Source organism: Colobus angolensis, unplaced genomic scaffold (assembly GCF_000951035.1).
Source record: "Colobus angolensis palliatus isolate OR3802 unplaced genomic scaffold, Cang.pa_1.0 Scaffold21, whole genome shotgun sequence".
NCBI classification, from domain to species: domain Eukaryota; kingdom Metazoa; phylum Chordata; class Mammalia; order Primates; family Cercopithecidae; genus Colobus; species Colobus angolensis.
In genome coordinates, this window is record NW_012115266.1 from 2618318 (window position 1) to 2631175 (window position 12858).

The following is a 12858-nucleotide window of genomic DNA, read 5'->3' on the forward strand; positions in this document are numbered from 1 at the left end:
CCCGCCACGAAAACGTCCCAGACCTGGGGGCGTGGGGCGGGACACGAACCCGGCAGGAGGAGGGCACGGAGCAGGCAAGGAGAGACAGGGGGCTTCAGAGACACAGAGGAAGTCCCGACAGAGGGCCAGGTGCAGATGGACAGGGACTGTCGTGGGGGGTCACAGACTTAGGGCTGTGAAGAAAGAGGAAGGCCACCATGGAGAAGAGATGGAAAGGAGGGGCGGGGAGAGCCGGAGCGGGCAGAGACTGGTACTAGGGCCCGCCCTTAGGGGTGGTGTGCCCGGGAGAGCAGCCTGGGGCACACAGCCCTGAGCTCTACCTTTGGCTACGTAGAGGCCGGAGCTCCCAGCCCTGCAGCTTTCTGTCCCAGCCGCCAGCGCTCTGCCCCATTGCATGTTCTCCCAGCGAGGCCCTCCTGGGTCAGGGTCTCTGCACATCTGTGCAGCCTCCTCCTCACTTCTGGGCCCAGTGGACTTGCATACAGGGGCCAGGATGTCTATGAGATCCAGTCTTTTCTGGTGTGGTGGCTGCCTATAATCCCAGAACTTTGGGAGCCTGTGGCAGGAGGATTGCTTGAACCCAGGAGTTTGCGACCAGCCTAGGCAACATAGCAAGACCCCGTCTCTACAAAAAAAAAAAATTTTAAAACTAGCTGATTGAGGTGGTGTGGGCCTGTAATCCCAGCCACTTGGGAGGCTGAGGTGGGAAGATCACCTGAGCCCCAGGGGTGGAGACCGCAGTGAGTCCTGGTTGTGCCACTGCACTCCAGCCTGACAATACAGTGAGACCCTATCTCTATCTCTCTCTTTTTTTTTTGGTTTTTGTTTTTGTTTTTGTGAGACAGAGTTTCACTGTGTCGCCCAGGCTGGAGTGCAGTGGCGTGATCTCAGCTCACTGCAACCTCCACCTCCCAGGCTCGAGTGATTCTCCTACCTCAGCCTCCAGAGTAGCTGAGATTACAAGCACAAGTGACCATGCCTGGCTAATTTTTGTGTGTTTAGTAGAGACCGGGTTTTGCCATGTTGGCCAGGCTTGTCTTGAACTCCTGACCTCAGGTGCTCCGCCTGCCTCGGCCTCCCAATGTCCTGAGAATACAGATGTGAGCCACTGTGGCCAGCCAAGACCCTATCTCTTTTTTTTGACCCTATCCCCTTTTTTTTCTTTTTATTTTTTTTAGACAGAGTCTTGTTTTGTCACCAGGCTGGAGTGCAGTGGCACGATCTTGGCTCACTGCAACCGCCGCCTCTCCGGGTCCAGTGATTCTTCTGCCTCAGCCTCCCAAGTAGCTGGGACTACAGGTGCGAGCCACCACGCCCAGCTACTTTTTTTTTGTGGGGGGGATGGAGTTTCGCTCTTGTTGCCCAGGCTGGAGTAGCTGGGATTACAGGAATGTGCCACCATACCCGGCTAATTTTGTATTTTTAGTAGAGACAGGGTTTCTCCATGTTGGTCAGGCTAGTCTCGAACTCCCGACCTCAGGTGATCCGCCTGCCTCAGCCTCCCAAAGTATTAGGATTATAGGCGTGAGCCACTGTGTCCAGTCCACCCAGCTAATTTTTGTATTTTTAGTGGAGGCGGGGTTTCATCATGTTAGCCAGGATGGTCTCAATCTCCTGACCTCGTGATCTGCTCACCTCAGCCTCCCAAAGTGCTGGGATTACAGGTGTGAGCCACTGTGCCCAGCCCCCCCATCTCTTTACAAAGAAAAAAAGAAAAGAAAGAAAGGAAAAGAAATCTGCTCTGCTCATCAACACCCACCTAGGTCGACTTCACACCCGGAGATGAAGCTACAATCTCCCCAAGACACACATACTCACACCCAAGTGCACCCACCCAAACAACCACAGAAGCTACCCCAAGAGACCTGGGTCACAGCCACAATTCACCCACAGAAGCACAACCAAAGATTCACACCCTCTCCTGGAGTGTGTCCCACCAGTGGGTTTCAATCCTAGCTCTGGCTGTGGCTGTGGGACCTGGGCCCCTCCCCTTTGTGATCTGAAGCTCAGTCTCCCCAGCCTAGAATGGGGCTGGTTCCCCTCTCCCAGGCAGGGCAGCCCATGGCTCTGATTCCTCCCCCTCACAGTCCCCAGTCAGTCCCTCTCCCTACCTGTCTCAGAGCTGGACACATTGAGCCCTGGCTGTCCTTGAGAGCCTCCTGACCTGGGGGAGAGCACTGAGGGGCCCACCCATATCAGGGACAGAGATAACAGCTGTTGGACCCTTTCTGCAACATAAACAGGGCAGTCTGTGCAGACACATCCCTGTCTACCACTGGAGGGGGTTGGCAGAGAGCGGAAATGGCTTCTCCAGGGTGCCTAGCCCAGCCCACATTGCCCACACAGCTTCCAGGCCCACATGCAGCCCTCCCAGCAGCTGGCCCAGGCTCCAGGAATGAGGTACAGCCACCCCAGGAGACCCAATCCCTTGCTGCCTGGGTGGCCTGAGCGCCCATGGGGTCCCACGGTGGGGCCTGGGTGTGATCCAAAGAGCATGAGTTTTTGATATGTAACAACAAATTCAACAAGCTCTGCAGCCCCGGGGACTCAGTTTTCTCATCTTCAAATGAGGATACAGTGCACACTCAGCCCAGGCTTAACACTTCACATGCAAGGGAGCAATTATGAGACTCAGAGAGGTCGTGCGACTTGCCCAAGGTCACACAGCTAGTGAGAGGCAGAGCTGGGATCTTCTGCCAGAATACGTGCATGCCCGCACGGAGAGCTGTGTGGTGTGCCCTCTCCCAGGCCACCCTGGCTGGTCCCTGGCTGCACTGGCTTTTGCCTTGTGGACACAGAGGAAAATCAGAGTTCCGCAGCTGCAGCCCAAGCTCAGGGCCCTTGGGCTGAGCAGGCAGGCAGGTGGGCAGGGTGATTCTGCTCTGCCCCTGCCAGGAAAGCCTGGACATCACCTGAGACGGAGCCAAGTCAGATAGGGGTGGGGTGAGGAGAGGCAGTGCTTTGGCTGCTGCGCAGCTGGACTGAACAGTCATGATCACCATCATGAGCTGGAGGCTGGGGTGGAGGCTATTATAATCCCATTATCCGCGGGAGAATACTGAGGCTCAGAGAAGGAGAAAGGGCCTTTCCCGTGGCGGGGAGTCCGAGTCTGACCCCTCTGGGAGCCTGGAACAGTGTGGGAACTCAGGGAACCTCAAGTGGGTGGCAGTGCAAGATGGAGACCATGGGTCCCCCCGATCCGTGGCAGGCACCCATTTGCCACCCATCCACTCCTTTGCATGCCCCCACTCGTGTCCACTCTGCATGCCCCACTCTGAGACAGGCTGCCCGACATGCCGGGGCCCTCCCAGCTCCTGTCCCCACACTGAGTGCTCTCCGAGGCATCGCTTCCCTTCCCTGAGCCCCTTTCCAGGCAGATCTGTAGGGACCTTCTAGGTTCACTGAGCATGTTTGTGTCGGTTGCTCACTGCACAAAGGCACCTGGGTGAGAGATCACGCCCTACTCTGCTACCCCGTGCACTCTAGTGAGGGTGCATGTTGCCTGGAGGTGAGACATATTTCCTTAGCTGTCAAAAAGGTGCTGTGGGGGCCGGCGCAGCCCTGCGGAGGACAGCCTGTGAGAACGCGTGTGTGCGAGGGTTCACACCGGGAGAGCGCTGCTCCTCGTCTGTCCGACCCATGAGTTAGGGCTCCCATGCAGATGACTGATAAGGAAACCTACAGAAGGGCTGCCCAGAAAACAGTCTCCTGAGTAGGAAAGGCAGTGACTGAGGCCCAGCTAGAGGGGCCCTGCTGGAGACCACCTGCTCCTGCTCCTAGGGTCTGTGTCCAGGGTGAACCACTGCCACTATGCCCCCGCAGGCTCATGACAGACCCTCGGCCCAGGGCTGAGGCTGCTGCACCTTGCTCCCCTATTCTCCCAGGTGAAGAGCTGAACTGTGGAGGGTGGGGAGCTCCCAAGTAGACTTAAGGGACAAGTGCCCCCTGACCCTGGCCACCCTGCCTGCTACAGTGCCTGAGATTCCACCAAGACACTCCTCATCTAAAGCTAAGGCATAGTCTACATAGCACAAAGCCTTGCCTCTGCATTCCAGCCGGCTCTGCCTTTCACTGTGGGCCTGGGTGAGGTCCTTGTCCTCACTGAGCCTCTGTGTCTCTAACAGGGATATCGGGGGCCACCTGCAGAGAGAGGGTCTGGCAGGGGGTGTCTGGGAAAGGGCTTTGTAAACTACAGGTAAGGAGGCTATTACTAAGTTGCAGGCACCCCAGCGGGGTGAGGAGGAGTGGGCGGAGGAGGCTCTGGAGCACTCTCTAACGCACAAGAGTCTGACTCTTGCCTCCTCCACACACACAGACTGGTGCGGGATTGGGGGTGGGTGGGGAAGGAGAAGGAGAAAGCGCTCCCGGGGGGCTGCCTAGCAGGGAGCTGCCAGTGGTCGGGGCAGGGGTAAACCTTGGGTCTGCCATGGATAGTAAGGCTTTCTGCAAGTTCCTGCTCCTCCTGAGCCTCAGTTTCCCCCAGAGAAATGACAGATAAGGGTCTGGGCCACCATGATTCCCTATTCCAGGGGGTAGGCTCCTTGGGAGTAGGACAGGTCTGCCCAGGACCCAGGACCTGGCACTTGTCACATAGATGCAGCCTGTGGCCCTGTTGCAAGAACATTCCAAACCCAGAGTCCGACAGGTGACTCCACTGACACCCCACCCGATGACCACCTCCGGAGCGCGAGCCCGCAGATGCCTCCCATCCATACGGAGTCCTGCCGTGTTCCCCATCGAGGGGCGGGCACTTGGGAACGGGCACTGCGGGACACACGCCTGTGTCGGAACCAGCCCTGTCGCCCTGGCGATGGCTCAAGTCCTAGGCACCCACGGGGGCTATTAGTGAGTGTGGGAGGGGGTTTCCATGGTGGCGGTCCCGAGGGGGCAGACACAGGGATCAGGGAGGGGCGAGGGCCGGCGGGACCTTTCTCCTTTGTCCGCGGCACACTAGGCCTTTGTTCTTGCCTGGGTCCCTTTGACAGATGTGACCAGGACCACGGGTGCGGGGAGGACTTGGGTTACAGTCCCCCATCCCAGCGAGTTCTGAACCACCCTGGAGGGAGGGGAAGGAGGGCAGAAAAGGGGGTAGAACTCCTGGACTCGCCATCCACTGGGACGCCCTCCTCCTGCAGGTGCAAAAGCCACTCCTATCCCCAGACGCTGGGGCAGGGTGACTTTCAATTGGCTCTTATTAATGTAAACACCTTCCCCAGCTGCCAGTGGGCAGCCTCGGTGTGTCCCCAGGGCAGGACCAGGAGAGGGCAGGGCTGGGAAGGGCAGGTGAGGGAGGAGGGGAAGGGGCTGTCTGTCTGGGGTTGGGAGGAGGGCATTTGATCCAGTGCCATCCAAGGCTCTGAAGATCTGAAGATCCAAGTTCAAACAGATTTTATTCCTGGAGCCCTCTGGGGTCCCTTAACCCAGCCAACCCCTTCCCTGACTCTTACGGTGCTGGCTTTGGTACTTGTGAGGGCCTGGGCACCAGGACGGTTCCATGAGTCCTCACGTGCCCCACTCTGGGACCGTCCTCCATGCTAGTGCCTGACCCAGTATGTACCACGGAGGACCTCCTCCTCCCCACCGCCTGGTCCCTGCCTGGAAGGAAGCCGAGTCCCAAGAGTAAAGTGCGGTGCCTATTTGCAGGGCTGGCATCAGCCATCAGGCAATTGAGACTGGGGAACACTGAGTCCATGGTCCTCTCAGAAGCGGGTGTCCAGGAAGGAGGTGGAGCCTCGTTGGGGCCTGGGAGGCCCCTCGATGGGGGGGCCCCGGGCCCGAGTCAGGAGCCCATGGAAAGTCTTGCCGCGGGTCTGGGGTTTCCGCCGTGGTGGTCTGGGCTCCTCTGGGGGCTGCACCACAATCCGAGGCACCTCAGGCTTGGCGCCTCGTCGTGCCCCTGCCAGCTGCTGGGCCTCGAAGATGGCTTGGGCCCCAGCGAGGCGGACCTGTGGCCGGGGCAGGGGCCCTGGCGCAGAATCGGGCAGCTGGGCCAGCTGGGCCTTGATCTCCCGCTGCAGGTCCCGCTCTGACAGCACCACGTTGTGCACCTGTGGGGAGCAGTTGGTGCTGCGTTTGCCCGGCCTCAAGGCAGGAACAGGAAACTGAGGTCCCCAGCCCAGGAAGTGGCTGAGGACTGAGGGGCTGACAGCCTCGCTGGGGAGCCACAGAAAGCCACTGGAAGCCTCGGGTTTTCATGTTCTCTGAAGCTCAGGGGACAGGAACTAAGTCCCCGTTCTCGCTTTGGGTTCCTGCTCTGGGACTCAGTTTCCCCCATGCAGCAGGGGCTGGGCAAGTCTGAGTAGAGGCGGGGGCACCCACCTGTGACATGAAGGCCTCCTCCTGCAGCTGCGCGGGGGGGATGGCTCGAAGGGCTCCGAGTGTCTCCAGGAGGCCAGGGCAGGCCCCTCGTTGCTCTGCAGTGCCCAGCGCCAGGCGCACCAATGTCAGCCCCACACGGAACAGTACCTTGGCACCTGCAGGCCGGAGGCTCACTCACTGGGAGGCCGGCCCTGCCCCTCCACAGTTCTGCACCCAAACCTGCCTTCAGCCATGTGCCTGCCACGCTCCTGCAGCTCTGCCCCCCCCACCCAGTTCAGGTACAATGACGGAGGGTAGACTTGCATTTTGGGCGACACAGCCCGCTGCACTGGTCAAGTTAGCCTCAAGAGCCACAGATGCTTCGGGGGAGAGTTAATATCTTGTGAATTTGGTTCCTGTCACCTCCCATCCCCACCCCCGCCAGAATGAAGGTCTCAATCACTTGATGCTCAGATGCCATCCACATCTGGAGCCAGCAAGTGCCCAGCAGGTGCCTGTGGGCTCCGGGGAGGGGCACCTCCTACCCTCCCTGAGCCGGTCAGGCCTCCATGTGCTATGATCACCCAGCGCCTACCCCAGGCGGCATTCGGGTGACGGGTGATGGGCCACCAGGCACAGGACCATCACCTTCAGCACACCTGGTCCTATGACTCGAGGCTCCAAAAGGGAACCCCGGAGCTGGTGAGCTAGCTCCCCGCCCACACCCCAAGGCTCCAGTCCCCTCCAAGTCACCAGCTTCCTGCCAGGAGCCCGGGGCTACCGATGCCTTCACACCAAGCCCTCCCTGGGCCTCAGCTTGCTCATCTCCATGAGGAAAGGTCAGGTGGAGCCCTTTAAGGGCCTTTCTAGCTTGGATCTGTGACCCTCTGATTCTAGAAAGATCCTAGGCAGAACTGCTCTCCCCTAAGCTAGGAGCATAGCACTTGGTGCACTCCTCACAGTGTGAGCTTGGGCTAGTTCTGGAGCCTCAGAATCCTTTCCTGGCAGCCTCTGATCTGAGAAGAGACACCAGGGGACTGGCGAGGTTGAGTGATGATGGTGACTGTCAAGAAACAATCACTACTCATGCTATCGTCCTTCTGATAAAGGGAGCCTGTGTAGTGTTTGCCCTCAGGCGGGCAGGTCAGGCCCTGCCCAGCTCTGCCCAGCCCTGCACTCGAGGTCTGAGGCTGGTTGGGAGGTAACCGCATGGATAGCGACTTGGACACCTGTGATCAGAACTCTAAGCCAACCAATGGTTCCTCCACTGTGCGGAGGGCAGGAAGCCGGCTGAGCACACGACAGGCATTCAGTATGCATGCTGATTGATTTCTACCACGTTTTAAGGTGCAACCTCCAGATCTCACATATGGAACAGAATGCAGGTGGGTTACCGATGGCAGTATCAAGGCGGAGTCCCAAAGACACAGGGAGTCCAGCTTGGCCCTGCTCCGACTCCCCTCCCACTCTTGGCCTGGCCCCCAGCCTCCACTTCTCTGGCTTCATGGTTCCAAGCCCTCCCTCCTTCATGGACTGTAGCCTGGCCCCTGGGGACAGTGGCCTCTCTGGCCCAGGCCTCCACAGGCACCCTGGTGAGTCCTCCTCCTGCACAGAGCAGCCAGAAGGAGCTTAAATGCAGCCATCGCCCCTGCACTCCCCTGACACTCTGTCACATCCCTACTTTTATTTTCTTCATGACACTTCTGACAATCTATAAATATCTTGTGTGAATTTGGTTACTGTCGCCACCCATCCCCACCCCCGCCAGAATGAAGGTCTCGATCACTTGATTCCCAGCTGCAGATCCACGTCTGGAGCCAGTGAGCATGCAGCAGGTGCCTGCGGGCTCCGGGCAGGAACGCCTCCTACTGTCCCTGAGACACTCAGGCCTCCATGTGCTGTGATCGCCCAGCTCCTGCCCCATCTGCCTCCCCTGGAAGCCTCCCTGGCCCAGCTCTGCACCAGGCGGTGCCTGGGTGACGGGTGATAGGTGATGTACCACCAGGCACCAGGCCATCCCCTTTGGTACACCCAGTCCTGTGATTCGAGGCTCAGAAAGGGAACCCTGGGGCTGGTGAGCTACCTCCCCACCCATACCCCAAGGCTCCTGCCCCAGCCACTGGCTGCCCCACTCACCCTCACTGAGGAAGGCATCCCAGACACGCAGCACTGTGGGGAAGGGCAGGGAGCGGGCGAAGAGGCACAGGAACCACTCGGGCAGGTAGAGCAGGGGCCCGACGCCCACCTGCTGCAGGTGCTTGTGCACGTGCGGGAGCAGCCGCCGCAGCAGGGCCATGAACACCTCGGCATCCAGCCGCACAGCCTCCTGTGACCACGTCCGTCAGCAGGCCAGCACCGCCACCCCCAGGCTCAACCTCCCTCAGTCCCCAGACCCCCACCCACTCACCGGACCCCTGCCCCTCCCTCCTCCAGCCCCCATGCCAGCTCCTCACCATGTGGGGCCCATAGTAGCCGGGGAGGTAGACCTCACAGATCTGCACCAGGCACCAGAAGGCCTCCTGGGGAAGGGGCAGGGCACAGGCCTGTAAGTGCCCACGAAAGAAGGGACCGCAGAGGGGAAGTCAGGACAGGGGAAAGGAGTGAAGGGGAGGGCCTGGGCACCACAGGAGCCTGGACTCAGGGCCACTCCTAACCTGCTTAATTCCTGGGAGCCCTTCCCAAAAGCACCCCCCTTTGCCCAAGACAGGGCCTGCTGAGGGGTTTAGGGTATTGGAAAACACAGGGCTCATGGTGTTAGATTTGAAGGTCACAGGGGTGGGGTTCACTGTACAAGGGTTGGAAGTGTCCCAAAGTTCAAGTCCTGGGTTTCTGGGGCCATTGGGGTTGGGGTCACAGTCCCCAAGTTCAGAATCAGGAGTCGTGGGGTCAAGGTGGTAACTAACATCCAGATTCCTAGATGACTGGGATCAAGGTTGGGGTCAAGGGTCCCAGGTTCCTGGAGTCAAGGTCATTAGGCTTGAAGGTCTCTGAGGCTGGCAGTCATGAGGCCCTGAGTCACTAGGACGGGGTCCAGAAATCAAGGGTCGCAGGTTTCTGAGGCCACAGTTCCTGGGGATGGGGTTCCCTGGGCCTAGGTCACTAGGGTTCCTGGAGCAGGGTCAAGGTCACTCACCTCTGGGGGCAGGTGCATGAGCAGCACAGCAGCCACGGGCCCCTGGGCCTGGCAGTAGCCCTGCTCCGGTCGATACAGGGTGTAGGCCTTGAGCACCTGCAGGAGCCCCTGCTGCCTGTGCCAGAAGACCCCATAAGGGACCAGTCCTGCGGGCACCTCCTTCTCCACCCTCTGGGGGTCTCTGCCCAGGCCTCAGCCTCCCTGGGCCTTGCTGGATCCCCTGAGATGTAAGACTGTACAGCTGGGCTGGGGAAAGTGGGCTGGAGCACCCAGGGCTTGGGGGGCTGGGGGTCCCTGGGTATCACCGGCCTCGTACCCGTGGCCCTGAGGTGACACAAACATCTCGTGCAGGGGGAACTGGCGGTGAAGGTCCCTGCCAATGGTCTCCATCCACTGTGGGTCTCCAGGGGCCTCTGCCAGCTCCTGTGGGTAGCCAGGAAGGTGGGTGTGAGGGTTTGGTGTGGTGAGGGGCTCTGGGTAGGGGAGTTGGGGCCCCTGCCCACTCCCTCACCTGATAGGTGCCAGGGCTGTTTTTCTGACACACATGGGCCCCGCACAACAGGGGCCAGCACCGGGCACGCAGGGCAGACGGGATGCCTTTCCGACACTGCATCTTTACCTGTGGGCGAGGCCAAGGGCTCCACTAGGCAGCCTCCATAGCTCCCGCTGGCAGGCCCCAGGCACAGCTCATCAGCAGGCAGAGGCCCACTTTGGGTGGCAGGGAGCAAAGACGGGAGGTGCTGGGACACAGGGTGGGTACATTTTGCCAAGATGTGGGCCAAGGCAGACAGGAATGAGCCATGGAGGCCAATGGGGCCCCTGCCCTGCCCCCCTCACCTTCTTGTACTGCCAGGGGCCAGTGGTGCCCCTGCCCTGCCCCTCACCTTCTTGTACCGCCGGGACATGGTTTTCTCCCAGTGCAAGGTCATCTCCACCCACTTCATCTCCCGCTGGCGGATGAGGTCTGCAGGCGGGTGGCCCGGCCTGGAAATGCATGGCACGGGGTATCCAGGCGCTGGGCAGCTGTTACCCAGGGCCCACACTGCCACCCTCCAGGCTACCCAGGTGAACCCAGCTCCTGGCCCTAGGGATCTCTGGGAGCCCTGTGGGGTGACCTGTGACCCAGGAGCTGCCAATGCTTGTCATGGGGACAGGAAAGGATGTGGCTCCAATGTGGGCAGAAGCAGGAGACTGAAGGGGTGAGTGGGTGTGTGTTGGGGGAGGGGCTGGTTGGCTGTCATCCAGGACAGGGACACAATTCACAGGGGAAGCTGGCTGGAGAGAGCCCTGGACTGGAAGCCCGGAATCCTGAGTTTGAATCTGAGTCTGTGTCTGATCTCCTGTGTGACCTGGGGCAAGTTTCTGTCTGTAGCTTGGGGAAAGGGGGAAGGAGGAGGTATGGGTCTGTGATTCGGATCTGGGATTCCTGAGCCAGAGGTTCAAAGGGGAAGGATGTTCTGCCCCAGTGGTGGGTGCGAACCCTCGGAGGCTGGGGGTAAGAGATGTACAGAGGCCTCCCCAACCCTTCCCACCTTAGGGTTCCACCTGGCGCCTGCAGAGGGGTGCTACTGGCTGAGTCCCCCTCCCAATCCCTACCACCAGACCCTCCCGGCCTCCCTCCAGAATTCAGCCCTCAGTCCCCATCCTCTGTCCCAGCATCCCAGCATCCCTCACCCTGCCCCCTTACCCTGGCTCTGCCGAGCTGCCCCCAATGAATCCATAGCGGTCGGCCTGGCGATATGGGCCAGGCCCACTGAGCTCTGAGTCGGACCCCAAAGAGCTGGAGTCATCCTGCAGCTCGGGAGGCTGCACCAGGTCCTCCCCCAGGGCCTGGGCCATGGTGCCAGGGGCCTTCAATGCCACAGGCAGAGAAAGTGGGGAGAACCAGTGTGAGGGGCCACTCCCGGCCAACCTGGGGCCTGGCTGCGGGGTCAGAGTGGGGAGGTTTCAGGGTATCTCACCAAGCCTCCTATGTCTCCTCTTTTATGGGGGCGGGGGCTAGGCCCTGCCCTGATAGAAAAGCCAGGCCTCTGTCCGGAGACCCAGCCCCAGGCCCAGCCTCTGTCTCCACCAGCCCAGTTCACCTCCTGCAGCACCTCACCTCCTCCTCTCACTTCCTCCTCCTCCTCACACAGCTTCAGCAACCGCTGGGGGCCCCTCCCAAGGGTGGGGGGTGTCACCCCTTCCTCTCCGGGGCTCTTCCTGCCTCTGCCCCAGCGCCCCTGAGCTGTGGGCTCCTCCCACCCTCCCCATGGCTCCAGTGACTGAAGGCTTGAGTTTCTGTGCTGGGTGTGGAGGGCGCAGGCCTGTTAGACACAGAGGCCAGGCCACCTCCAGTTCTTTTGTTTGTTTCTTCTGAGACAGAGTCTTGCTCTGTTGCCCAGGCTGGAGTGCAGTGGCACGGTCTCAGCTCACTGCAACCTCCACCTCCCAGATTCAAGTGATTCTCCTGCCTCAGCCTCCCCAGTAGCTGAGATTACAGGCGGCTGCCATCATGCCCAGCTAACTTTTTGTATTTTTAGAGAGATGGGGCTTCAGCATGTTGGCCAGGCTGGTCTTGAACTCCTGACCTCAAACGATCCTCCCACCTCAGCCTCCCAAAGTGCTGGGATTACAGGCGTGAGCCACCGAGCCCAGCCATGTCTGCTCATAAAGTAATTCTTTTTAAGTGCACACCCTGCAATATTACTGTGCTACTCAAAAGCTAATTATGGGGCCAGGCTTGTTGGCTCACGCCTGTAACCCCCCCAGGACTTTGGGAGGTCGAGGCCAGTGGATCACTTGAGGTTAGGAGTTCAAGGCCAGCCTGGCCAACATGGCAAAACCCCACCTCTGCTAAACACACAAAAACCAGGCGCAGTGGTGCACGCCTGCAATCCCAGGTACTCCAGAGGCTGAGGCAGGAGAACCGCTTGAACCCGGGAAGCGAATGTTGCAGTGAGCCAAAGTCGTGCCACTGCACTCCAGCCTGGGTGACAGAGCAAAACTCTGTCTCAAAAAAAAAAAAAAAAAAAAAGCTAATTATGGGACTTGTAAGAAAATATTAATTTATCATGCCCCAAGGACCAAAGTGCGCTGGAAGTTCAGCCGTAGCTGTCTTTGAGTGTGGTCAGCCGCCTGGGGGCCACTGAGACCCACGAAGAAGGGGGTCCTACGTGAATGCGGGGTCCAGGTCTTGCACCAGTCTGTTCATCTCTTGAGCCTCAGTTTCCTTTCCTGCACTTCGAGCAGTTAACCCTCAGTGCCTAGCAGCCGGTTATTAATATGTTCACAACACTCTCCACCCAGGGCAGGGGTGGGAAGGGCTGTTCTGCTTTTGAAAGAGAAAAACAACTTCCACAGTCCTTCCGGCCCCACATCCTCTGAACGGGCCTGGGCGCCTCCTCTGGGGCGTAACCAGCTTGGCCGCGCCCCCGACAGACCCCGCC

The 12858-nt window shown here is 59.7% G+C and overlaps 2 protein-coding genes across 4 annotated transcripts in view; one reads left to right on the forward strand and one right to left on the reverse strand.

The window, feature by feature from the left end:
• Positions 1 to 5376: 5376 nt before the first annotated feature.
• Positions 5377 to 11563, reverse strand: TBC1D10C (TBC1 domain family, member 10C). Of its 3 annotated transcripts, XM_011942380.1 has the most exons (10): positions 11515 to 11553; positions 11118 to 11281; positions 10315 to 10414; positions 9942 to 10049; positions 9747 to 9853; positions 9431 to 9545; positions 8751 to 8816; positions 8434 to 8623; positions 6319 to 6473; positions 5377 to 6047 (listed from the first exon to the last, which is right to left on the reverse strand). In XM_011942380.1, the coding sequence occupies exons 2-10, from the start codon at positions 11267 to 11269 to the stop codon at positions 5700 to 5702; spliced, it is 1341 nt and encodes a 446-aa protein (XP_011797770.1). In that variant the 5' UTR covers positions 11270 to 11281; positions 11515 to 11553; the 3' UTR covers positions 5377 to 5699. The 3 variants fall into 3 exon arrangements, with proteins under 3 accessions (XP_011797770.1, XP_011797772.1, XP_011797771.1); XM_011942382.1 differs by lacking the exon at positions 8434 to 8623 and having other exon boundaries at positions 9431 to 9541; positions 11532 to 11563; XM_011942381.1 differs by lacking the exon at positions 8434 to 8623 and having other exon boundaries at positions 9431 to 9541; positions 11118 to 11546.
• Positions 11268 to 12858, forward strand: part of PPP1CA (protein phosphatase 1, catalytic subunit, alpha isozyme) — a 5391-nt gene continuing 3800 nt past the window's right edge. Inside the window, 1 exon segment of the mRNA XM_011942759.1 lies at positions 11268 to 11319. Within this exon segment, the coding sequence (XP_011798149.1) occupies positions 11268 to 11319 (52 nt within the window).